The sequence below is a fragment of the Vulpes lagopus genome, chromosome 15 (genome assembly GCF_018345385.1).
Source record: "Vulpes lagopus strain Blue_001 chromosome 15, ASM1834538v1, whole genome shotgun sequence".
Taxonomy (NCBI): Eukaryota; Metazoa; Chordata; class Mammalia; order Carnivora; family Canidae; genus Vulpes; species Vulpes lagopus.
In genome coordinates this window covers 24,108,676-24,132,655 of record NC_054838.1, presented here as the reverse complement: position 1 = coordinate 24,132,655, position 23,980 = coordinate 24,108,676, and the positions used below count along the sequence as shown (strand labels likewise).

The following is a 23,980-nucleotide window of genomic DNA, read 5'->3' as shown; positions in this document are numbered from 1 at the left end:
TGTCTCCCGCAAGGACTTCCTCCTGAGCTCCACACCTGCATGTCCAACAGTTTTGTGGATGTCTCCCCCCTCGCCTCCCTGTACCTCCGAGGCCCCTGACTTCATCCATGGGGACGCCTGCCTCTCCTGCTCAGCCCCACGCATGCCTGTCACAACCCTTACTTTACCTCCATAGCTCTCTCTCACCTCTGTCTGGCCCTGCCCCATTTTGTACCAGGCCAGAGGGGTCTCTGGCCCAGTGGTGGCACCTCCTCATGCTTTGGCTGCCTGTCTGTGACTGCCAGTGGGGTCTTGTCTTTCCTTTTTGTTGAAAGCCAAGTTTTTATTTCTTGCCTTTGAGGTAATCTTCAATGACATCGTTGGCCTGAGATTCTTTGTGCCGTCATCCTTAAATACCGCACAACCGTGACCAACCAATTTCCAATGTTTTTCTTGTCTGTTGGTTTTACGGAGGTCTGACCATTCACCTGGTTTCTCGTCATCATCAATCTTAATTAGGTTGATCAGGTGTTCAGCACCAAGGGCCTCCACCAGCCTGACATGTAGGCTGAGACCATTGAATATAGGAACACAGAGACAGGCTTAGTGCTTAGCTAAGGCCTTGACAGCTTGCAGATTCCACATGTCAGACCTTCGTGGATGAGCACGGTCCTCAGCACCTCTGGTCAAGCAGCATTAATGCCTGTCATGTCTCTAGCAGTGATGCCTTTTTGGGCCATGGTAGTGGGCTATAGGGATAGTCGAATCTTGAATGCACGCATATGTGGGGTGATGGTGGCAGGGAAAGAAAGAATCAGAAGAAGACATCTCTTTACCCTCTCCTCCACCCCACTAAAACCCACCTCTGCTTCTGTCTTGTCTTCTGGGTGCACTTTGACCTCCTCTGCCTGGCACAGCTTGTCCCTGTATGTCCCCCAGCCTCTTCTCTGCCAGTCTGCCCATCTTGCCCCCAGATCCTGGAATGCCCTGTGTGCCCCTTTGCACATGTTATTCCCTCTGTCTAGAAAACCTTTACACCTCTTCTCCTGGCTAAGCCCTTCTCATCTGTCAAGGCTTAGTTCAGGCATCATTTCTTCCCAGCAGCCTTTCCTACTCCCCAGCTGGGCTCCCCCAACCCCCACATGTCTCTTTGGCTCATGGTACCCTTGATGTTGTCCGTGCCCACCTTCCTCACAGACCCAGGATGCTTCCCTCTTCTGGTTATGAGCGCTCAACTCCTTGTTCTGCCCACGTCACGCTGTGCCTCTTCATGCCACCCCCAAATCTCTCTGAGCCCTCTCCCACCAGTGCCTTCCTCCTCCTGTGTCCATAGCTTCTCAGCTGAGTCGGAGCTAGAGAAGGAGCAGTGGCTGGAGGCCATGCAGGGAGCCATCGCAGAGGCCCTGTCTACCTCAGAGGTGGCCGAGCGCATCTGGGCCGTGGACCCCAACAGGTTCTGTGCTGACTGTGGGGCTGCCCAGCCTGACTGGGCCTCCATCAACCTCTGTGTTGTCATCTGCAAGCGCTGTGCAGGTGTGTGGGGCTGGGGCGCTAGGCTGAGGCCCAACAGGGCTGGTGTGTCGGGATGGCAGGTGGCCTGTCTGGCCAGAGGGGCCGGAGCCCAGATGGTAGTCACATCACTGTGGATGAAGTTGCCTCTGTGCGCCAGGCCTTTCCCACCGTGATTAGCTTGCAGTCCTGAGATTGCGAGGTAGGGATTTGACTGCGTATGCCATGGGTAAGGACACTGAGGCACAGGGAGGGGAAACGGCTCATTCCAGGTGGCCTGGCAAGTAAGTCTGAATTTGAGCCCAGGCTGATTGGGGTCCAGCACCCCATCACATCAGAGGGGTAGAAAGAAATGAGACAGGAGGGGCTGGCAGGGCTTTGCATGCCGTGGGAGATGCTGATGTTTCATCCAAAGGAGATGGGAGCAGGTGTGGGAGGGCCACATTCAGATTTGTGCCTCAGTCTCTGGCCAGTGGGTGGAATCTCATTGGAGGGCTGAGACTGGAGAGCAGTGGGGAGGCTGTTAGTGGATACACTAGAGAGAGGAACAGGCTGAGGCCTGGTCTGGGGAAGCAATGGAGAGGACTTGAGAGATGTACAGGCTCTGTGGTGTGAAAGTCCCCGTGACAGATCAGATGAGGAGGGTGAGAAAGACAGAGGCTGGCACCCAAGAGCATTCATCTCACCACCTGCCATTTACTGGGGGGTCTGTGCTATGCCAGACACCTTGAGTGCTAGGGATTTGGCCCTCAGGGGAGCTGATGATGCCCAGATGGCGCCTTGGGCAGCTGGAGATGGGGATCCGAGGTGGGGGGAGAGTTCTGGGGAAGGCACTGAGCTCAGTGAGAAACCCTGAAGCCTGGGGAACATCTAGGGCAAATGTCCAAGAGGCCTGGAGCTGTGAGATCTGCATACAGGAAAGAAATGACTGAATTTAGAAAGGTATCAGCTCGCTGAGTGGTGTGGGTGACAGGTGTGAATGAGGCACTCCCTAGGAGACTGCAGAGGGGTGTGAGGCTGAAGCCAGAACCAGGCAGCACTCAGTGCTCCTAATACTCCAGCCTGCTCCCTACCCCAGAGGTTCTTCCTGGGACCTGTAGCTGAGTAAGGCTGCATTCTCTACAGCCTCAACTTGCCCTGCCCTCTTATTCCACAGAGATTTACTAAGTGCTCTCTGTCTGCCAGTCTTTGTTCTAGGCATGGAGGCTAGACCCTAAAGCAAGCAGTCAGGGTTCCTTCTCTCAGGCAGCTTACATTCTAGTGGGAAGAGATGGAAAATACGTATATGAACCAATAGAAATACTAGGGAATGAAGTGCTAGGCAGAAAATGTGTTTGTTGGGAAGCCCTCTCTAAAAAGATGACATGTCAGCTAAGACCTGAATGTGAGGAGGGAGGCAGCTCTGGGGAGATGGGGGAAGAGAGTCCAGGCAGAAAGAACTGTGAGTGCAAAGGCCCTGAAGCAGAAATGAGTATGGCTGATTAGAAGAGGGAGGAGAGTGTGGCTGAACAGGATTGGGGTTGAGAGAAATTTTGAGATTAACTTGCAGAAGCAGGTAAGGAATTTAAATCTAATTCTAGGGAGCCGGGAAGCAGTTTAGTGCCGCTTTCAGCCCAGGGTGTGATCCTGGAGACCTGGGATCGAGTCCCATGTCAGGTTCCCTGCATGGAGCCCGCTTCTCCCTCTGCCTGTACCTGTGTCTCTCTCTTTCTCTCTGTATCTCTCATGAATAAATAAATAAAATATTTAAAAAAATTCTAGGGAGCCATGGGAGGGGGTTATCTAAAGCAAGGATCTGAAATAAGGGGATTTGCATTTTAAGGAGATCACTCTGGGGGCCCTGGCTGGCTCAGTGGGTATGTGACTCTTGATCTCAAAGTGGGGGTGGGGGGGTGGGGGGTAATGAGTCCAAGGCCCATGTTGGTCCTAGAGCTTACTTTAAAAAAAAGAGAGAGATAAAAAAGATCAGTGTGGCTGGGCTGTGCAGAGTGGCCTGGCAGGGGGCGGGGGGAGGGGGTTCTGCTGCAGGAGCCCAGGTAACTTTACAGTTCTGTGGCGCCTGGAGCAGGGAGTGGGCATGGGAGTGGCCTCTCCCTGTCTGCCCCTGCTTGGATTCCCCTGCGGGAGGGTGGGAAGGTAAGTGCTTGTGTGAAGGTGAGGGCCCTCTGTCTGCAGGGGAGCACCGTGGCCTGGGCGCTGGTGTCTCCAAGGTGCGGAGCCTGAAGATGGACAGGAAAGTGTGGACAGAAACGCTCATCGAGGTGGGGAGGCCTTGCTTGTCACCTGGGTTTGGGGCCCACTCCGCTCGCCTGCTGCCTGGGTCTCCCCACCGCTCTCCCCCTGCTCACAGACCTCGGCCCCCTGGAGCTAGAAGAGACCTTTGCGATCATCTAGTGGGTGGGGATTTTGGAAAAGTTGAGTTTTGGCAAAGTCAGCTGACTGGCCAGTGAGCTAAGAATGTTTTGACAGTTTTAAAGGGATGTTAAAAAAAAAAAAAAGGAATATGCAACAGAAACTGTCCTGCAGAGCCTAAAATATTTACTTCATCTGCACGCACAACCACTAGCAGGTCTGGGGGCACCCTTACATGTGCATATGCGCCTGTCTACTTGGGGTTCCCAGGTACTGATGTGTGTGGGAGTTACAGAGGAGAACCTGCAATGGGAGGCTCACCACACAGGGCCTTCCTGACAGCCCCAGCCAAGCTGCAGACTCCAGCGCAGTTTGGGTCTCACATCCCCTGAGAGGTAGGGTTAGAACCCCCTGGTTTAAAATGAGGACATTGAGGCCGGGGGAGAGAAGATGACCTGCCCAAAGTCACAGAGTGAGTCAGCGGTTGCAGGGTCTGTTGTTGCTTTATTCTCTTCTGTGAACTCAGCACCCTACACAGGACCTGACTGAAGGGCAGGTTGGGAGGTCCAGGAAATAGCTGTGGAACAGATGATCAGCAGAATGAAAAGGATTGATCAACTAGTCCCTTGATCACTAGCTTCCTGCATCTGCGCCCCCAGTATCTGCCTCTACTCCTCCTCCCCTGAGCCCAGAAAGGAATGTCAAAGACAAGAGAGGTTTCCAAAATCCTTACCCGCCCCATTGGCTGACAGGTTAGCTACCCGCCACCCTCATCCCCCCGCCCTTGCTCGAGCTATGATAGTCTCAGGAATGCAGAGTTCCAGATGTGGGACTGGGTAGGGGAAATAGCAAGGCCCCCCACTAGGCACCAGAGTTGGGGCGTCCACCTGCCCAAATGTCTGCCTCTCATCCTGTCATTGAGCTGAGGAACTGGGTTTGGGCCCAGAGCCACTGACAGGCCAGGCTGCCCCTCAGCTTCCCCATGGGAAAATGCGTGGGTGGCCTGACTCGCCCAGCCCCCTGCCTGACAACCTCAAAACAAAGGTTTTACCAGACACAGGGCCCTGGCCATAGGCTGCCTGTCTCACCTCTTGCCCACACCCACAGCTCTTCTTACAGCTGGGCAATGGCCCTGGGAACCGCTTCTGGGCGGCCAATGTGCCCCCCAGTGAGGCTCTGCAGCCCAACAGCGGGCCTGGTGCCCGGCGGCGCCACCTGGAGGCCAAATACCGTGAGGGCAAGTACCGCCGCTACCACCCGCTCTTTGGCAACCAGGAGGAACTGGACAAGGTCAGGGCGCCTGGGCCTCTGGGCCCCCTTGAGACCACCCACTTTCTTTCTGCCCCCCTCATTGCTCTCTCTGCCTCAGCTTATCTCTTCCGTCAGCTTACTGTAATGAGTTGGCAAATGGGGAAACTGAGGCCCAGGGAGTGGAAGGGCCTTGCCCAAGCCACAGGGAGAGTTGGGGCAAAGCAAAGAGGAGTCAGGCCTGACCCTTGGGCTGAGTCCACATCTCCAGCATCTGTCTGCCTCCCTCCCCTCCTGATTCCTCTGTCTCCCAAACCGTCCTGCTCCTTGTGAATCCTGCCAAAAGGAGTGAACTTGATGGGGATGCTATTTCCTGTCAGGCTCATGAAAAACAGCTGGCTGCTCTGACCCACCCCCATCCACACCCCACTCAAGATGAGGCCTCACATGGGCCCCAGGCCCTGACAGGCTGGGAGCCAAGCCCTGGGCCCTGGTCTGGCTCAGCCTGAGTGGGGGGTAGCTTGCTTCAAGGCAGGGGGATGCCACTGGTGACCTCTGATTGGCCTTCAGCCCCTCCCCCAAGCAGCCCCACCCAGGCAGGCTCAGGCCAGCTAGAAGCCCAGTGGGAGCCAGGCCTCCACCTCCCAGGAACCCAGGCGTCCAGCCCCCGGCCCAGCCCAGTCTAGCCCGCCAGCTAGGAGGGGCAGCAGCTCCCATTGGTCGGGAGGGCTGGGCAGGCGGTGAGGAATTCAAATGTGGGAGGAATTAGCTACAAAGCACCCCCCTCTGCCCTTCCACAAGGCAGAAGGAGCTTGAGATCCTCTAGAGAACAGGCTTGGCAGCCGACGGGTCCTACGGGCTGCTAGTAGGGGTGAGCCCTGGGCCACTGAGACTCCCCAGCCTCTTGGGGCAGCCCCTACTCATCCTCCTAATCCCTTGGCCTTTCTCTTTCTCCCCCTCTCCTCTCTTTTTCTTCCTGCCTCTTCTCTTTAAACCTGAGAATGGGCCTCCAGACTTGGGTGACTCCTTCCTCTCCTCCCCCAAACCCTCTCTCCCGCCGGCCTCCCACTCCTGCTTAGGCTGACCCTCCCCTCCCCCTTTTTCCTCCTCCCAGGCTCTGTGTGCTGCAGTCACTACCACAGACCTGGCTGAGACCCAAGCTCTCCTGGGCTGTGGGGCTGGGGTCAACTGCTTCTCAGGGGATCCTGAGGCTCCCACACCCCTGGCTCTTGCCGAGCAGGCAGGGCAGACACTGCAGATGGAATTCCTTCGGAACAACCGGACCACGGGTGAGTGGCCGATGGAACTGTCCACCTCGAGGGATGGGACCTCCCTGCTGCCATGGTCTAGCCATTTGAAAGGGGTGCTGGGTGGGGGTCTGCCAAAAGCTGTGTATCACCCTGCTAGATCAGATATAAATACCACTTGAGCTGTGATTGCAGCTCCTTGAGAGGCCCTGGTACAACAGTATGTGATTTTGGGGTATGTTTGGGTTTGCATGTCAGTGTACATTTGTGCATCTGGCTTCCCCTTCATATGTGTGTTTCTTTGTGTCTGTCTAAATCCCTTCTGGATTTGTGGGTCCCTCCCAGACCTGCAGTGTGGGCCTTCAGGGTGGCATCTGTGTGCCAATGTCTGTGCATCTCTCACCTGCTGTGGATCTGTTTCCTTGCACCTGGGGGCATTGAGGGATTTGGGGTTTGTGTAGCTGCAGAGTATCTGAGTTGCTGTGTGGGGGTTGCATTTCTCTGTGTGCGGGTGACCCACAACAGCAGCCCTGTCTGCTGCTTTGTCTGGGTGGGGCTCTGTCACAGACTGGGGTTGGGTCCCCTTTGGCTATCACTCTCCGGATGGGTGAGAGGGGACCGTGGGGGTGAGCACTGCTGGTCATGGCCCAGGGCTGGCCTCTGGGGCCATGTCCCAGGACGGAGGGTGGAGCTCAGCGGCCAGAACTCGGCTCACAGCCATGGGTGGGTGGGGTGTGCTGGGCTGGAGCAAGCCCAGGTGTCCAGGGAGGCACAGGAGACCACCCAGCTGGCTTGGGCTTTGGGACTGCTAGGAGCAGGGCTGGAGCCAGGCTACTTTCTTAGACTCTGCGTTATCTGGGGCAAACTTCTTTCTGGAGATTGTTAATGAGTCTGCCTAAGACCCCTCATTCTAGTGTGCTTGCCCCATGCCTCAACAGAGAGAATAGGGTGGGCTGGGCTGGGGAGTCAGGGGGGCTTCCTGGCAGGGGAGGTACTGGAGCTGGGCCTTGGAATTTGCGCAAGTGAGGAGAGGTAGAGAATGATATGGGCAAAGCCCTGTGGGTAGTGAAAGCCTGAGGGTGATAGAGAGCTGGTGACTTGAATGTAAGCTTGGATGCTCAACCCAGGTGGGGGTGTTGGGGAGACCCTGGGATGGCAAGCATGAGCAGCCATTCCCCACCACCCCACCCCAACACCTTCCCTAAAGAGGTACCTCGGCTGGATTCAATGAAGCCCCTGGAAAAGCACTACTCAGTTGTCTTGCCAACTGTGAGCCACAGTGGCTTTCTCTACAAGACCGCTTCTGCTGGCAAGCTGCTGCAGGACCGCCGTGCCCGGGAAGGTGGGTGCTGGGCCAGACCCCGTTCTTGCCATGACATTCTGGCATGGTGGCAGGGCCAGAGAAGCCAGGGCTGGCTGGGCTGGTGGACCCCTGAGGGTGCCAAGTGTACTCTGGCAGAGTTATTCTAGAGGGCTTCCGGGATGTAGTCCCTAGTACACAGTAGATGCTTAATAGATGGGCCAATAGGAGTGGGAATGGGGCATGGCACTGTAGAGCAAGTCACTGCTAGAATTCCTTTAGACTAAAAAAGCCTTTATTGAGCACCTGCTGGGTGCTGGGGATCTGGCATTTGGAACCAGACAGAGCTGAGCTTAGAGCTCCACCCCTTTGACATCTCTGCCTTCTGCTTGCTCTCCAACTCAGTACAGTCCAGTCCTTCCCACATCCTATAAGGACCTGCACATCGGCGCTCCCACTCCATGACCTGTGATCCCTCTCCCCTCATTCACTCTGCTGCAGCTGTACTGGCCTCCTTGGTGTTTCTCAAGGACGTACATTCATTTCCACCAGGGCCTTTGCTTTTGCTCTGCTCCTTGCCTAAAATACTTTTCCCCAAAATATTTGCATAATCAGTCCCTCACTTCAGTCCAGTCTCTGTTTAAATATTTCTCTCTTTTTAAAAGATTTTATTTATTTATTCATGAGACACACACGGGGGCAGGGGGGCAGAGACACAGGCAGAGGGAGAAGCAGGCTCCATGCAGTGCAGGGAGCCCAACATGGGACTCAGTCCCTGGTCTCCAGGATCACACCCTGGGCCAAAGGCGGCGCTAAACCGCTGGGCCACCAGGGCTACCCCAGTTTCTGTTTAAATGTTACTCTTTAGAGACTTCATCCATGGTCATATTATCCAAAATAGCATGCCCTATGTACCTTACTTTTACCCTACTTCACACCACTTATCTGACATTGGTTAGTCTGTTTATAGATGTATCTGGTGATTCTCTGTGCCCCACTGGAATATAAGCTCCTCTTGGCCACCGCTGTAGCCCCAGCACCTAGAACAGCTCCTAGCACAGAGGGCACTTGGCAGACGATGCCTGATGAAGAGTAACTGAGGCAGGTGCTCCTGGAAGGGCCCAGCCTGGGGGACAGGCTCTGGGACACACTGCCCTCAGAGGACAAATGTTATATCCTTGCAGACAGGACAAGAGACAGTGTCTGCTGTGGGAATATTGTTGAGACCATTGCTCTCTGCATCCTTGGCACCCCTCTGTGAAGCCCTCTAGCACCCAAAGAGATTTCTTTGGAACTCTGCTGTTCACTACCTCACTGCCCCTGGGGCACTGCCCCTAGTCTACCTCCCTCTGCCTGATAATGTCATTTATGTAACTGCCTGAGTCATCCTTTTTGCCCTGGGTGCCAGGAAGCTCTGAGCCAATGTGAAGCTCAGGGCTGTGAACCATAGGAGTCTGCCTGACTTTGCCATTCTGCTCTTTCTCCTGCCTTTCCTGGTCCACATTCCCATTTCTTTTCCTTGATGGGATCTTGTCACTTTCCTCAGAGCCATTATAGGAAGAGTCAGAGTATAGAGCAATGTGTGCCACTGGTAGGGGAGTATAGGAGTGTGGATGGGGCATGGAAGCTTCCTGTGGCATATGGGCTGGATTGAGGGAAGAAGAGTATGGGTGGAGGGAACAAGGTGAGCAAAAGTGGTGAGGTGCCCAGGAGTGATCCAAGAGATGGCTGGAGAGGTGGGTGGGGGCAGACCCATCAGGGCCTTAAATACCAGTCTGAGGGATATAGGATAAGGTTGAGGGCAGGGGCATGGAAAGGTTTTGAGCAGAGGAAGGATGGAGTCTGGTTTTACCTAGATCACTTTTGAATCTTGCAAGTGAGGCTAGGAACCAAGGAAAAAGTCATTGCAGTGGTCCAGGGGCAAGGTGTGGGCTGGGCTAGGGCGGTGGGCTACAGGAAGGAGGATGGAACTGGGGGAAGCTTTTGAGTTAGAGTGAAGAGGACATAGGTCAGGTGGGAATAGGGGCCCAGGGAGGATACAGAAGTGTTTTCAGGGGAGGGCGGGGGCTCCCTCATGGCTCCCCTGCCCAACTTCTCTCCAGAGTTCAGCCGACGCTGGTGTGTCCTTAGCGACGGGGTCTTGAGCTACTATGAGAACGAGCGGGCAGTGACCCCCAACGGAGAGATTCGGGCCAGTGAGATTGTGTGCCTGGCAGTGCCTCCTCCTGACACCCACGGGTGAGCACCCCTGGGGCAAAATCACAGACTGTTGTTGCTATAAGGTCCAGCCCCCCATTGAGGAAACAGAAATAGGCCCAGAGAAGGGCAGAACTTTCCCAGGGTCACACAGCATCCTGAGACTGGAGCCAGGTCTCCTTAGGCCCTAGTTTAGGGCTTTCCCACCACCTCTTAGGGGAGCCAAGGGCAATGGGCAGAGGGTGGAGGCAGGGTTGCATGGGGTGGGTCATGGCTGGGCTGGGGGTGCCTACATCCTGGCCTTTGTATCTACAGCTTTGAATACACCTTTGAGGTGTACACAGAGGGAGAGCGGCTGTACCTGTTTGGGCTGGAGAGTGCGGAGCTGGCTCGTGAGTGGGTCAAGTGCATTGCTAAGGTAGGCCTGGGTTAATGGGCCAGTATGAGGAGTATGACCTCCTGGCTATTTCCATGTACCCCAGCTCCCCTACCTCACAAATGGAGGGAGCAGTCATAGGGCAGGCTTTTTGGGCCAAGGGCCTGACATAACCTGCAGTCCCTAAGCAGGGAGATTAGGAGACCTGTGGAAGAAGGGCTGTGGGCCTTGCACTCCATAGGTGCTCAATACATGTTTAATGATGAATAGCAGTCAGAGCCATCTTAGAATGGGCAGTGCTGACTCCAGAGGGAGTGAGCTCCTGGCTCTGGAGGAAGGAGGCAGGGAGACTACAGAGTTCTGCTCTGGGGACTAGAGCCAGGTGCCTTATGGGGTCCCCTGTACTGTGAGGGCCTGTGATTCCTATTTACTTGGTCACCGATCAATCATCTGTGAGCCTTGTGATGATCAGCCTTCTGAGCCGTGGGAATCCAGCTGAACCAGCCTTGGTCCTCGCTCTTTAGTGCTGGTGGGGGAGACAGACGGGGGCCCAGACAGCAAGAGTACTGTAATCAGTGCTGCAACAGAAGGCAGAGCAGGGGCATCCCTGAAGGCGTCTGGGAACGTTTTGCAGAGGAGGACACTTCTGGGCGTGAAGTGCAGCATGATACCCGAGTTCTTGAACTGTGCTGGATTCTGTCCTGGGGCAGAGAGAAGCGGCAGCTGGGTTGGAAGTGGGCATGCTCATAGGCCAAAGAGCTGGAGGGTCCCAGGCAGGCAGTGCTGTTGCCTGATGTAGCCTCCTTGGCTACCTCCCCCTTCCCCTGGCCTCCCCACCAGGCATTCATACCTCCCCTGGCTGAAGATTTGCTCGCCCGGGATTTTGAACGGCTTGGGCGCCTCCCCTACAAAGCTGGCCTGAGCCTACAGCGGGCCCAGGAGGGCTGGTTCTCCCTCACTGGCTCTGAGCTCCGTGCTGTCTTCCCAGAGGGGCCCTGCGAGGAGCCACTACAACTTCGGAAACTGCAGGAACTTTGTGCGTGGACCCAGCCCTGGGCCCCTAACTTTCAGGGCATCCTGTCCTGGGTTCCCAGGCCCCCAGCCCTTCCCTGGAAGTCTAAACTCTACCCTGGCCAGCCCAGAAGGAGCCAGCCTGCCCTTTTCTGTCCTTTCCTGCCCTTGGGGTATAGCTTAACAACTCCATGTATTGGGGGGTGGGTCCTGGGAAGGCATGTACCCAGAGAGCTTCAGGAGGGAGCCGGTTGGGGACCATGAACAGGGCCTCACCTTGACCGGCCCCTCCACAGCCGTCCAAGGGGACAGCGAGAACCAAGTGCTGGTGCTGGTGGAGCGAAGGAGGTGAGCCCTGGACTCCCTGAGGGGCCGTGAGAAGCCTGTGGCAGTCGGAGAGGCTTAGGAGGGGTGGCGCCTGGGTAAGTCCGCAAGTAACGGACGGTTCCCCGGTCTAGGACACTGTACATCCAGGGCGAGCGGCGGCTGGACTTCACAGGCTGGCTGGGGGCCATCCAGAAAGCAGCGGCCAGCTCGGGGGACACGCTGTCGGAGCAGCAGCTTGGAGACTCCGATATCCCGGTGATTGTGTACCGCTGTGTGGACTACATCACGCAGTGTGGTGAGCCTCGCCCCCTCCAGGCCAAGCCCCACCTTCCCAGGGCCCCTCAGGCCCTGCGAGGCCCTGTCCCCGGCTCAGTCCCACCCTTCTCCAGGCCTGACATCAGAGGGCATCTACCGTAAGTGTGGGCAGACGTCAAAGACTCAGCGGCTGCTGGAGAGCCTGCGGCAGGACGCCCGGTCTGTGCGCCTCAAGGAGGGGGAGCAGCATGTGGATGATGTCTCTTCAGCCCTCAAGCGCTTCCTGCGAGACCTGCCTGATGGCCTCTTCACTCGCGCCCAGCGCCTGGCCTGGCTGGATGCCTCAGGTAGGCCCCCGCAGTCCTCGCCCTGCCTGAAACCCAGGCTAGTGCTGCTGGCTTGACCACTCCTATCCCTTCCTTCCGCATCCCAGCTGTGCTCTGGACACTTGGACGAGGCATGTCCCCAGGGGACAAGCTCCAGTTCCCCGTCCCTCCCTCTGCTTCTCCTTCCTTTGTCCCTCTAAACAGAACCAGGAAATACCGGCCCCTAGGATGAGAGGCAGAGCTGCCAGAGGGGTGGGACAGGGGAGATGGCTGGGGGGGTAGGGGTGGGGCTTCTTGACCTGATCTATCTCTCCCCACCCAGAGATTGAGGATGAGGAAGAGAAGGTCTCCAGATATCGAGAACTCCTGGCACGTCTGCCTCCAGTCAACCGTGCCACAGTGAAGGCACTTATCAGTCACCTGTACTGGTAAGGGACATTACTATTGTATGACTCTGGGGGGATGGGGTGGAAAAGATTCTTCTACTCCCAACCTGGCTGACTGCCCTCTCCTCAGAACCAGGTAGGCCTGGGAACTGAATATTGACTTTTGATATACCCTGATCTTGGACACTTTGTCTCCTAACTTACTTCCTACAGGGTGGGGGGAATAGAGGAGATTTCAGCTAGGACCCAGGGGACCTTGGCCAGATCTCCCAGCTTCCCAGCTCTGTTCCTCTCCAGCATACAAAACATGGCCAGAAAGACTATTCCTGCTTCCCCTTAACTAGTGGTTCACTTGGACCAGGACCTTCCCTGGCCTCTCTTCAGGGGCCAGTCATGGACCTGCTCGGAACTGGGAAGGTAAAGTGGGGCAGTTCTGGACTGGGCTTCTCACTCAAGACCATCTGACTTCTGTCTTCCCCTGTCCAGTGTCCAGTGCTTCTCAGACACAAACCAGATGAACACACACAACTTGGCTATTGTGTTTGGGCCCACGCTCTTCCAGACAGATGGGCAGGACTACAAGGCTGGCCGTGTGGTGGAAGACCTCATCAGCCACTATGTGGTGGTGTTCAGTGTGCGTCCCTAGCCAGTGGGGAGTGAAGGGCAGGGATGAGCCTCTTGGGTGGCAGTGACCATCTGTCTGTGCCTCCCACCCTCCCAGGTGGATGAGGAGGAGCTGAGGAAGCAGCGGGAAGAGATCACTGCCATTGTGAAGATGCGGGTGGCTGGCACTGCCAGTGGGACCCAGGTGAAAGACAGGGCTGGGGGTAGGGGGCTCAGAATAGCTACCTGCATGTCCTCCTTGGATCGCTAGCTGAGCCCTGTCTCCTCACAGCATGCCGGTGACTTCATCTGCACAGTGTACCTGGAGGAGAAGAAGGCAGACACAGAACAGCATATCAAGGTGGGGGTGGGGACCTGGAAGCCAAGGAACCAGAAAAGTCGGGTTGGGCTAGGCATAGGTTCAGGTGACCAGAGGAGCAAAGCTTCCATCCCAAGGGGGAGCCCTAGTTTGGAACCCTTATCTGGCTGGTGTCAGGGCCTCTCTTTGCCTCCTCCCCACCCAGTAACTCAGGACCCCTTAGAGACACTCCCCCAACACTCCAAAACTCCAGAGGACCTGAGAGGTGGGCTCAGCCCTTGGATCACACAGTGAAATTGTGGCAGAGCAGAGGCCGGGACAGGGTAGGCTGACCTCTTCCATCTCGGCCACTGCAGATACCGGCATCCATGACAGCTGAGGAGCTCACCCTGGAGATCCTGGATCGCAGGAATGTGGGCATCAGGGAGAGGGACTACTGGACCTGCTTTGAAGTCAATGAGAGGGAGGAAGCAGGTGGGTGGCTACCAGGACTGGTGCGGAATGTGGCAGTCTGTTCTTGTCTGGGCTGCAGCCCCAGTCTGTTCTCCCATGCTCCCCAGTGTGGCGACAGGGGAGTTTGGGATGACCGATGTTGCTGTCACACTGTCATCTTGGGGATGGTGGTGACAGTGTGCTGGCAGGGGTTGAGGTGATGGCTGTAATGTGGTTGATGGAAAGGATGATGAAGGAGGTAGGTGGTATCAGCTACGATACCATGCTTTCTTGGTGTCAGTGAGGATGATGATGTTGCTTGCAAGGGTGGTGATGCTGAATTTGATGATTGGATTAGTGGTGAAGGGAGTAGTAGGTGGTGATGGCCATGCAGGAGGGGTGGGGTGGCACGGGGTGGGGTGGTGGTTGTGAGGGTGGTTGTGATGGTGGTGTGAGGGAGTCATGGTGGTGAAGAGGGTGGTAAAGGCATTTTATGGCGAAGGGTTGTCTTAATAGCAGTGGTGGATGAGGGTGCATCTGTTCATTTGTTTTCCTGTTATTTGCTGGGCTGGGGAGTCAGACTCATAGTCCCTCTGCTCATAGGGGTTAGTGTGGTCAGGAATTGACACCAGTGCCGTAATTGATGGGAGAGCTGTACAACCAAGGCTGTGATAACTGCTGTGCAGGAAAGGGCCACAGCACCACTGGAGCTCGTAACAGGGTTGCTGGCTTTGGAGTCCCTGTGTTAGGAGGTAAAGAAGAGGAGTTACTTGGTAAAGGGGGAGAAAAGTGCCTCCAGGCAGTGGGAGTGGCACAGGCAAAGGCCTGTGGTGGCCATGGACATCATCCTTTCGAGGAGCTTGAGATGGCAGTGAAGGGGTTGTGTCATAGGGTGGGGCTGAAGACAGAGGCAGAGGCGGCCTGACCACAGTGCAAAGCCATTGAAGGGTTAGTGATGGGATTTTGGAGAGGTTGTTCATTGCTGTTGGGTAAGGAGAGGCGGGGGCAGGGAGTGAGACACATGCTGGAGACCACATGGAAGGCCACGGCATTAGTCCAAGGGAAATGGTAACATGCAAAGAAAGGTGTGGCAACAGCGATGGACAGAAGCAAAGAGATTTGACATATGGAGGGAAGATGGGGAGGCTTTGTTTCTGGCTTGAATGGCTTGGTGGGTGGTGTTTTGACACAGGAAAGATCACTGGCGTGGTTTCGGACGTGTGGGTTGGAGCAGCTTTGGTCCTAGCCAGATGTGTCAAGCCTGAAGCTCGGGTGTGGAGAGAATGATCATGCTGGTGGTGTGTTGTGCTGCTGGTAGGCCTTGGGAGAGTAGGTGACATGTGTGCGTGCCAGCCCTCGGTGCTATAAGGCCACAACAGGTGGTAACAGCAGGTGTGACCTCTCCCCAGAGCGCCCCCTGCACTTTTCGGAGAAGGTGCTGCCCATCTTGCACGGGCTGGGCACAGACAGCTACCTGGTGGTGAAGAAGCACCAGTCCATGGAGGCCATGCTGCTGTACCTCGGTAGGTGGTGGCCCCTGGTGGGCGGGGCCCGTAGGGCTGGGCAGGCAAGCAGGTCCCTTCTTTCAGAGACTGGGTGGGAACTGGTGGTACGGGGCTCTTTGGTGGCCAGGATAGGCTGGGGCAGCCTCCTTCATCCTGGGACCCTTCCCGGGTGTCTGTCCCGGGGCAGGGGGGTCGGGGCAGCCCATGCCCACTCCAGTCTTCCCCCAGCCAGCCACGTGGGTGACACCAAGCACGGCATGATGAAGTTCCGCGAAGACCGTAGCCTCCTGGGCCTGGGCCTGCCCTCAGGTGGCTTTCACGATCGATACTTCATCCTCAACAGCAGCTGCCTACGGCTCTACAAGGAGATCCGGGTAAGTGACCCCAATGGCTCCTGCCCTGCAATGAGCACTGGCACACAAGTGTGCTCACGTACGCATTCACTAACATCTGCCAGTGAGAGCATCCCCGTCGTGGGGTCTTGGGATGGCACAGTGGTGGCGGAGAGCTATAGACTCTCCGGGAGCCTCCGCCGTGGCCCTTGGCGGCCACTCTTCTGTGCCCTGTAGCCCCACCAGGCTCTAGTACCTGGATGCTATCACATCAGGCTCATGCCGCCTCACCCGTGCCTGGGCCTTGTCACGGCACCCACAAGAACATGCTACATCGTGACAGCCCCCACAGCCCCCACCTGTGGCCCACACATGCCTCGCCACTTCACAGGTTGTATCTCCTCCATGCCCACTCTGTCCACATGCCTGGTGTCCTCCCAGATCTTGGCCCCTTGTCCCCTTTTTTACAAACCTGCCACATCCCGCCATGCACCACTGCATACACTGTCCGGGCTCTGGACCTGGACCTCCTTCCTCCATAACCCTGATCCTCTATCAAACAGAGCCAGAGGCCATGGAGCGGGGCCCCTGAGACCGTGAGTAGCTATGAGCCAACTGCCAGCTTCCTTACACCGCCTGGGGGCCAAGTGAGCCTGGTGGGAGCCTGGGGACACAGCCAGAGCTCTTGGCTGTCCCCAGGCATGGTTCCCTGATCCCTTGCCAGTCAGCACTGGCTCCCACCTCCATCCCCAACCCTGCCCCACAGTGCTTTCCCCAAGGCAGAACCCCCATCAGTGTGATGCTTTACAGTTTTCCAAAGGACTTGGTATAGAGGCTGTAGAGCCAGTAACAAAGGCCCCTAGGTTTGAATTAGTGCTCTGACCCTCATATCCTGCCACCCCTGGAGCTATCCTCTTCCCAGCCTGGAGAGAGATAGTTTCAAGACTATCAGAATGTCTGTGCTACTGCCCTGATCCTAAAAGGCCAGGGTGGGACTACATAGGCTTATGATACAATCCTGCCTGTGGTTGGAGTTCCTGCTCAGCCTCCCTGGATGCTCGCCAGCCCTTATGTGCACAGCTCTGGGAGGGGAGCTTATCTACTCCTTCCTCAGGACTGCCCTATCCACTGAGGGATAGTTCTGCCTGGGAGAAGGCCCTTGCTCAAGTTCAGCTGAGAATCTGCCTTCTGTAATGCCCCTGTGGGTCCCAGCTATGCCGTAGGGGCCACAAAGCATAGATGCCCTGCAGAGATGGGCAGCAGAAATGTTTCCATGCCCAGGGTTCTAGCCTGAGCTCCCATAGCTGGCCCCACTGGTGCCTCTAGCCCTTCCTGCCCCTCACCTCTCCTGAGGACACTGGATAGGCCTAGCTACCATGGAGGGAGCAGAGCAAATAGAGCAGGATCCTCACCTCCCTCTCTTTGCACATTATACATCTGTTAATGCAGCCTGGGCTCCTACAGACCCTTGTAGGGAATGCCTCTTCTCTCCTTTGCTTCCCTCTATGATTACTTACTTCTGGGTCTGTTTACCCCTCCACTCAGTCTCCCTTGGTTCTGGGATGTTACTTCCCTGACCGTCTCTTTATAGGGGTGCTTAGGCCCCTTGGAGCAGAGCAAGACCATCAGTGTGGGCAGAGGGGAAGAAGATGGCTGAGGCACCTGGAAAAGCAGCAGCTGATCCCTTAGCATGGAGCGGAGAAGGCAGGGGAACTAGAAAAAGGAAAAAGATCTAATCTAATGTTTATCAAGCTAGGTTTGGTGCCCAGCCCTCCAGATACTAGGACATTTAATCTCACTATTGTCCTGTGAGAACAGATATGGTGCCCATTTCACAGGCGAAAAAACAAGCTTCAAGTGACTTGCCTAAGGCAGTCTCTAGGTGGAATAGCCTGGGATTCAAACCCAGATTTGTTAGCCACAGAGTTCAGGTTCTATTCCTTGAAGTAGAGGAAATCAAGGACTCAGGAGCCAGGCTGATCTGTGCAGGGCCAAGTAGTGTTCTCTGACAGAAGCTCCAGAAGGGTGTGGTTTGGCTACCCAGGTGTTGGTAGTTCTGCTGTTTGCTGGTTTATGGAGCAACAGACTGAAATTGGGACAACAGCTGGCAGTTCAGGATATGCAGACACCCAAGCCTAGTCCTGGGCATCTTCTATTGTTAAAGACCTTGAGGCACCTGGGAAAAGCACATTCTAGAAAAAGCTTGGTTCCAGCAGAGGTCTTTGAGCATCAAAGGGTGAACTTTATTCTCTTCTAGTGACTTCATACCTTAGAAATGGTGGAAACACGAGCTGTTTGAGTAGAAACAAAGTCCTACAATGATAGACGTCCCCTCCCCGTCTCAGCCACACTCCTGTCACACACGTACCATGCATACGCCGCACACTCCAGGGCCTGAGGAAATGGAGGTCTAAAGATTGTTTTTTCTAGTTCTCAGGGAGTCACACACTGGTTTGAATTCCTTGATTCCCACAATTCTCTCCACGCCCTGCCTGGAACTGTCTTGTCGTTCCTATGTCACACCCACGAGGCTGTTCCTTCCACTGTCAACTCACTCTACCCCTTGCTTCTAGTTCTCTTTCCCTGGCACCCACAGCTCAGCTTCTTCCAGTACCTCAGCCTGCTTTCCATTCTGTCAGTCTCCTGCTTTCCATACTTGCAACCTAGTTTTTCTCCTACTGAGTCCTTTCTCCTGTCATGCCTGGAGCCTACTGTTCTCCAGACCCGCAGACTAATTTCTTTTCTTTTCTTTTTTTTTTTTTTTAAGATTTTATTTTTTTTTTTATTTATGAGAGACACACAGAGAGAGGCAGAGACATAGGCAGAGGGAAAAGCAGGCTCCCTATTGGCAGCCCGATGTAGGACTCTATCCCAGGACCCCAGGATCATGCCCTGAGCCAAAGGCAGATGCTCAACCACTAAGCCACACAGGCTCCCCCCACCCACCCCGGCAGACCAATTTCTTTCACAACCTCCTAAGTCTCAAGTATTTTCATTCCCACTCCACCTGGCTCCCTCCAACCTGTCATCTGACTTCTTCAGTGCTCTCGGCCTGGCTTCTTCCCTGCTCTCATGGAGGTTTGCCTCCCCGTTGTGTTCACGCACACCTCGTTTGCCCTATATCTGCAGCCTGATTTCCCATCTCGCTGCCCTGTTTCCTCCCTGCCTGCACCCCCGTTTGCTCCAGCCCTCTTGGGCATATGGCCATTGTCAGGTCAGGTGCTATGTGCAGGAGACATAGGGCTCCCTCATCAGAGCCTTGGTTGTCAGGGAGGGTCATGGTAAAAACAGGGCAAAAGGTCCCTAGTAAGTCCTCTTAAACTACATCCCCTGTGACAGCAGCCAAATCTCCACTAATCCCAAGGCAGCCCATCCTTTCGTAACCTCCCAGGGAGTCTACCAATCCCCGGACCTTTCCACTTCCCTGGCCATCCTCTAGTCCCTTCTTTTTGTTCCTGTTGAGGAGCCATGCCTGGGGGTGGCTGGGAGCAATGGTGGGGACAGGGTGGAGGTGGCTCAATATTTGATGCCCAGTGTTGGTTGTAAGTGAGTCCCCTTCCCCTACCATCCGCCTCGGTGCCCACCTGGTGCCTGGGGGGCCTGGTGGGGGCAGGGCTTTGAGCAGGTGGCTCCCGAAGCAGATAGAAGGCTCATTAGCTTGACCTCCAATCAGCCTCTGCCCGGGGGGCCACTGCTCCCATACCTCTGCCTCGGAGCCAACCTGTGCCTTCTGAGCCCAGACCCATATGCAGAGGTAGGGGCCAGAGGTGTGCTTGTGAGTGCTCTGGTGCCCCTCCCCAGTATATCGGCCTCTCGCTTCCTGACCCTAGACCACTGGAAAGTTTTTCCTTTGGTCTACCAAACAGCCGTTCTGCTTCAGCTTGAGTCATCAGCCTTCCCCTTGTGGAACCAAAGAGCTAGTAACTGCTCACCCCACAAGTCTTCTGTTCACACGGTCAACCCTGGAGCCTCCGTGGGGTGGAGAGGTATGAGGAGTAAATAACTAGAGACAAACAGACCCAAGCAGCCAGCTGAGGCTCTCAGATCATATGCGCTCATTGGGTTTGGTACCAGAGGGTGATGTGCAGACTTCTCCCTCCACTGGTTCAGCCAATGCTGCAAGTCAGTTCTCCAGTTTGCAGGACATCAGGGAGGGCCTGAGAATCACTGCCCTGTATCGTTCTACTGGAATGGCCGCTGCCTCGGGGACTGAGGGTTGACTGTCTGATGCTGCTGCAGGGAGAGAAGCCTGGGGGGCTTAGTTGGGCTGGATGGTGAACAGAAAGGGCTTGGTCAGGAAGGCTTCCTGAAGGAGGTTCCCTGTGCTGGGATGCAAAGGGGGCTAGGGAGGAGGGAGGTACCCCATCACCCCAATTCCTGCCCTGACTGACTGAAATGCCATTCTTCTGCCCTCCTGCACCCCAGAGTCACCGGCCTGAGAAGGAGTGGCCTGTCAGGAGTCTCAAAGTCTACCTGGGAGTGAAGAAGAAACTCCGGCCACCCACGTGGTGAGCTGGGGATGAGGCCTGGGGGAGCTCATAATGGTTTGGGTGGGTAGGTGGAGGCAGCACAGCCGGAGCTTTGAACTTGACAGGGGTTGGTACCATAGTTCTGAAGGTGTGGTCTCCCAGACCAGCAGCAACGGCACCACCAGGAAACATCAACAGCCCAGATTCTTGGTCCCACCCCAGACCTGCTGAGTCATGGGCCCTGAGGAGTGGGGCCAGCAGTCTGTGTGGGACAAGCCATCTAGGGGACTCTAATGCTTGTCAGGTTTTGAGAACCACTGGCCTGGATTGAAATCCCATCACTGACTACCTCTGGGACCTTTCTGTGCCTCACTTCCTATATCCGTGGAATGTGGAAAATAATGGTACACCTGTTTCAGAGGGTGGTTGTATGCTTTTGAGGTGAAAAGTGATACATAGTCACTATTATTGTTATTAATTGCAGTCGTCAGACCTGGTTTTCTAACTTTCTCCTCTCCTCTGTGGACTGGGCCTGGTTGTCTCTCAGGGACTAGGGCAGGCCTGGGGGAAGCGGGGATGGGATGGGGAGCAAGGGGCCTGGGGGGCTGGTGTGGGCTGAGAAGAAGACACAGTGGCCAGAATGTGTCTGATTGCAAGAAGGCCCTGAACTCTGCCCCCTGGCTCTAGCCTGGGCCTCTGGGCTCTGTCCTGGGCACCTAGGCTGGGAGCCCTCTGGGGGATGCTATGTGACTCCACCTGCCCCTCCTCTGCAGCTGGGGCTTCACAGTGGTGCATGAGACGGAGAAGCATGAGAAGCAGCAGTGGTAAGTGAGGGCACTGGCCTGAGACCCCAGGCTGAGGAGAGATGATTGTGTGTCCCCTCTGGTTGGGTCCCTTCACTGGCCACATCTGTGCCCTGCCTGGAGACCCTGGGCTGGGGAGACAGGCAGGGTGTTCCCTGCTCAGCATCCAGATGTATGCCCTACCCCGCAGGTACCTGTGCTGTGAGACGCAGACAGAGCTCCGGGAGTGGTTTGCCACCTTCCTCTTTGTGCAGGTACCAGGTGGAGGGTGGGGTCCTAGGAGGCTTCCATCGTGGAGAATGGGTATCTTTGTTTCTTCACCATAAAGGCCACTAGTTGCTTCAAGGAGATTTTGAGTTGCTTTTAATTCACTCGCTTGCTCATTTACTCAGTAAACCCTGCCTAAAGTCCTATCTCCTCCAGCCCCAAGCCAGATGTGCTAGAGACAGAGGACTCAGACCCCTGCCCTCAGGCACTCCCCAGGTAGAAAGGAAAACAGACTTAGACGTGGCCTGTTACATGGCCCGGTGTGATCAGTGTATGGAGACAGAGAAAAGCCCGGGGACCCTACCTGGGGGAGGCGGTGGGTGGGTGGAGAAGGCAGCAAGGAGGGGGTGTCACAGGTTAAGTCTGAGGATGACAAAAAGCCTTCACCAAGCAAAGGCAGTGAGGGTGGGGGTAGTGGCTTCTAGGCAGAAGGAACAGTTTATGCAGAGGCATGGTAAGAGAACTACAGCTTGCCCAATGGGGTGTAAAGAGAGAAGCCAGGAGTGCCAGAAGTTGACACTGGAAGGGGAGTCAGGAGCCAGATCTCAGAGTCTTGAAGGCCATTCCAAGAAAGCTGAATTTGACCTAGTCAGCAGTTTGAAGCAAGAAAGTGGTGTGCAGGTTGGTGTCTGAGAGGGCTCGTTCTGGATGCGGTGCACAGAGGAGGACAGATGGGGTGGGTAAGGTGGCTGCTGCAGTGGGCCAGGTGGGAGCAAGCTAGCAAGGGCTTGGAGCCAGAGCAGGGCGGGGGGAGGAGCAGGGAGGGGGTGGGCTCAAGCCAATCGATTTTATTTATTTTTTTTTTAATTTTTATTTATTTATGATAGTCACAGAGAGAGAGAGAGAGAGAGAGAGGCAGAGACACAGACAGAGGGAGAAGCAGGCTCCATGCACTGGGAGCCCGACGTGGGATTCGATCCCAGGTCTCCAGGATCGCGCCCTGGGCCAAAGGCAGGCGCCAAACCGCTGCGCCACCCAGGGATCCCAAGTCAATCGATTTTAAATGAGAGTTCAGAATGGTTTAGGGAAAAGGGAGACAGCACTGTACTAGGGTCCTGGGCTGAGTCCTTTGAGCCCTGAGCTTTCTGGTAGTCAAGCCTAAAGGAAAACAGGTGGATTCTATGGTTTTCTGGGTTCCTGGTGAAAGGCACACACATGTTCCTCTAGAACTGTTTTCTTGGTGTCAGATTCTTGGAGCAGTTTGTCAGTGGACCTGGAGGTAGGAGTTGTTGAGTAACATAACTGGCTGGGTTTTGCCAGGGATACAGTCATGTTCTCCTAACAGCTGCTTCTCATATTGGCTGGGATCAAAGCTGAGGGTGTCACCTCAGATCATAGCCGGAGGCATTTCTGGGATGGGTGGGTGGATCTGGAGCTGAGTGTCCGGGTGAGCTGAGTGCCCTCCTCTCACCTGCTCCCCAGCATGACGGCCTGGTGTGGCCCTCGGAGCCCTCCCGTGTGTCCCGGGCTGTGCCTGAAGTCCGGCTGGGCAGCGTGTCATTGATCCCCCTGCGTGGCAGTGAGAACGAAATGCGCCGGAGTGTGGCTGCCTTCACCGCAGACCCCCTTTCTGTGAGTGGCTTTCCATCCCTGTGGGCAGGAGGCTGGGACCTGGAGGGGGTCCTCCTTCCACCTCTCCTGATTGCCCTCTGGCCCCCTCCCTCCATCCTCCAACCAATCCTGGCAGGCTCTGTTGGAGGAGCCCCCTCTCTGCCCTGCCCTGGGGACCCCAGCTGACCTGAGCCTTCCCAGGCCAGCATTACAGAATAGCCGTAGAAGCCTCAGCAGGGCCCCTTTGGCCCCTGTGAACGTTCACAGGGTGCTTATAGAGTCTGGGCTTCTGTGCCTTCCCACAGCTCCTCCGCAACGTCTGAGCACAGGAGCCAGCCCCTGCCGCTGGGACTCTGCCGCCATGAAGCTTTCCTGTTCAGACACCCTCACGCCCTACATGCCTGGTGTGAACCAGCAGGGGGCGCATGAGGAAGCCGCAGCCCCCTCCCCCAACATCCCATTCCCTGGCCTGGAAGTTGCAGGGGGGTGGCAGCAGGGTCTGCCTGAGGAGGAACCCCTCATCTGCTCTGTCCAGGTGCTCAGCCCTCCTGGCCTGGCCTGCTCCCTCTCCAGGGTCACCCACCCTGAGTTTGAGGGGTTGGAGACATGGGATGGGCGTCAATGGGGAACTCTAGAGGACCACCATCCTTGCAGAGGCCCAAGGCCCTGGGGCCCCCGCTGGAAGGGAGCCCACCCCCTTGTCACGAAGTCCAGAACAACAAAGAGTGGATGCTCTACAGGAACACCTAGCTGGGATGGGGAGGAGCTCTTGGGTAAGTTTCTCCGGAGCCTAGAGCTGGGCCCGGGGGGACTTCAGGAACCCCTTCCAGTCTAGGCTGACTGCGAGGGCCCAGGCTGCCTGGTGTCCCTTCCCCACTTTGGGGGCCTTTTGATAATATAAATATATCTGTATATTTTATCCTATGTTGCTGAGGCCTGTGATTGGTTGGGGCTTTTAGGTGTCCTGGTATAGGAGGGGACAGGAGTTCAGGAGGCCCAGAGGTGAGTGAGTGCCTAGTTCCATGAAGGTGGGGGGACCTGGGCCTTCAGCTCCTTAGCCACTTGCTCCTGACCCCGGCCAAGACAGATCCCAGCTGGAGCGAGCCCCTTTCCCTGCTGCAGTTTAATGTCTCGGCCAGGGCCTAGGTGTAGCATGTGAGTGGCTCAGGGCAGCCCCTCACCAGCCA

The 23,980-nt window shown here is 55.9% G+C and overlaps 1 protein-coding gene across 4 annotated transcripts in view; it reads left to right on the top strand.

Moving 5' to 3' along the window:
• ARAP1 (ArfGAP with RhoGAP domain, ankyrin repeat and PH domain 1) overlaps positions 1 to 23,712 on the top strand; it is a 64,670-nt gene extending 40,958 nt beyond the window's left edge. For 3 of the 4 annotated variants that reach the window (XM_041730151.1, XM_041730152.1, XM_041730154.1), the window contains 24 exons: positions 1,313 to 1,512; positions 3,664 to 3,749; positions 4,948 to 5,130; positions 6,203 to 6,377; positions 7,543 to 7,677; positions 9,738 to 9,873; positions 10,147 to 10,249; positions 11,048 to 11,243; positions 11,515 to 11,566; positions 11,677 to 11,840; positions 11,935 to 12,147; positions 12,449 to 12,554; positions 12,999 to 13,146; positions 13,234 to 13,320; positions 13,408 to 13,476; positions 13,791 to 13,908; positions 15,276 to 15,389; positions 15,600 to 15,745; positions 16,267 to 16,299; positions 20,129 to 20,211; positions 20,946 to 20,996; positions 21,166 to 21,229; positions 22,665 to 22,814; positions 23,099 to 23,712. In XM_041730151.1, the coding sequence (XP_041586085.1) occupies positions 1,313 to 1,512; positions 3,664 to 3,749; positions 4,948 to 5,130; positions 6,203 to 6,377; positions 7,543 to 7,677; positions 9,738 to 9,873; positions 10,147 to 10,249; positions 11,048 to 11,243; positions 11,515 to 11,566; positions 11,677 to 11,840; positions 11,935 to 12,147; positions 12,449 to 12,554; positions 12,999 to 13,146; positions 13,234 to 13,320; positions 13,408 to 13,476; positions 13,791 to 13,908; positions 15,276 to 15,389; positions 15,600 to 15,745; positions 16,267 to 16,299; positions 20,129 to 20,211; positions 20,946 to 20,996; positions 21,166 to 21,229; positions 22,665 to 22,814; positions 23,099 to 23,116 (2,830 nt within the window). In that variant the 3' untranslated portion in view covers positions 23,117 to 23,712. The remainder of the gene's footprint in view (positions 1 to 1,312; positions 1,513 to 3,663; positions 3,750 to 4,947; positions 5,131 to 6,202; positions 6,378 to 7,542; positions 7,678 to 9,737; positions 9,874 to 10,146; positions 10,250 to 11,047; positions 11,244 to 11,514; positions 11,567 to 11,676; positions 11,841 to 11,934; positions 12,148 to 12,448; positions 12,555 to 12,998; positions 13,147 to 13,233; positions 13,321 to 13,407; positions 13,477 to 13,790; positions 13,909 to 15,275; positions 15,390 to 15,599; positions 15,746 to 16,266; positions 16,300 to 20,128; positions 20,212 to 20,945; positions 20,997 to 21,165; positions 21,230 to 22,664; positions 22,815 to 23,098) is intronic. The other variant, XM_041730153.1, reaches the window with a different exon arrangement.
• Positions 23,713 to 23,980: the final 268 nt, after the last annotated feature.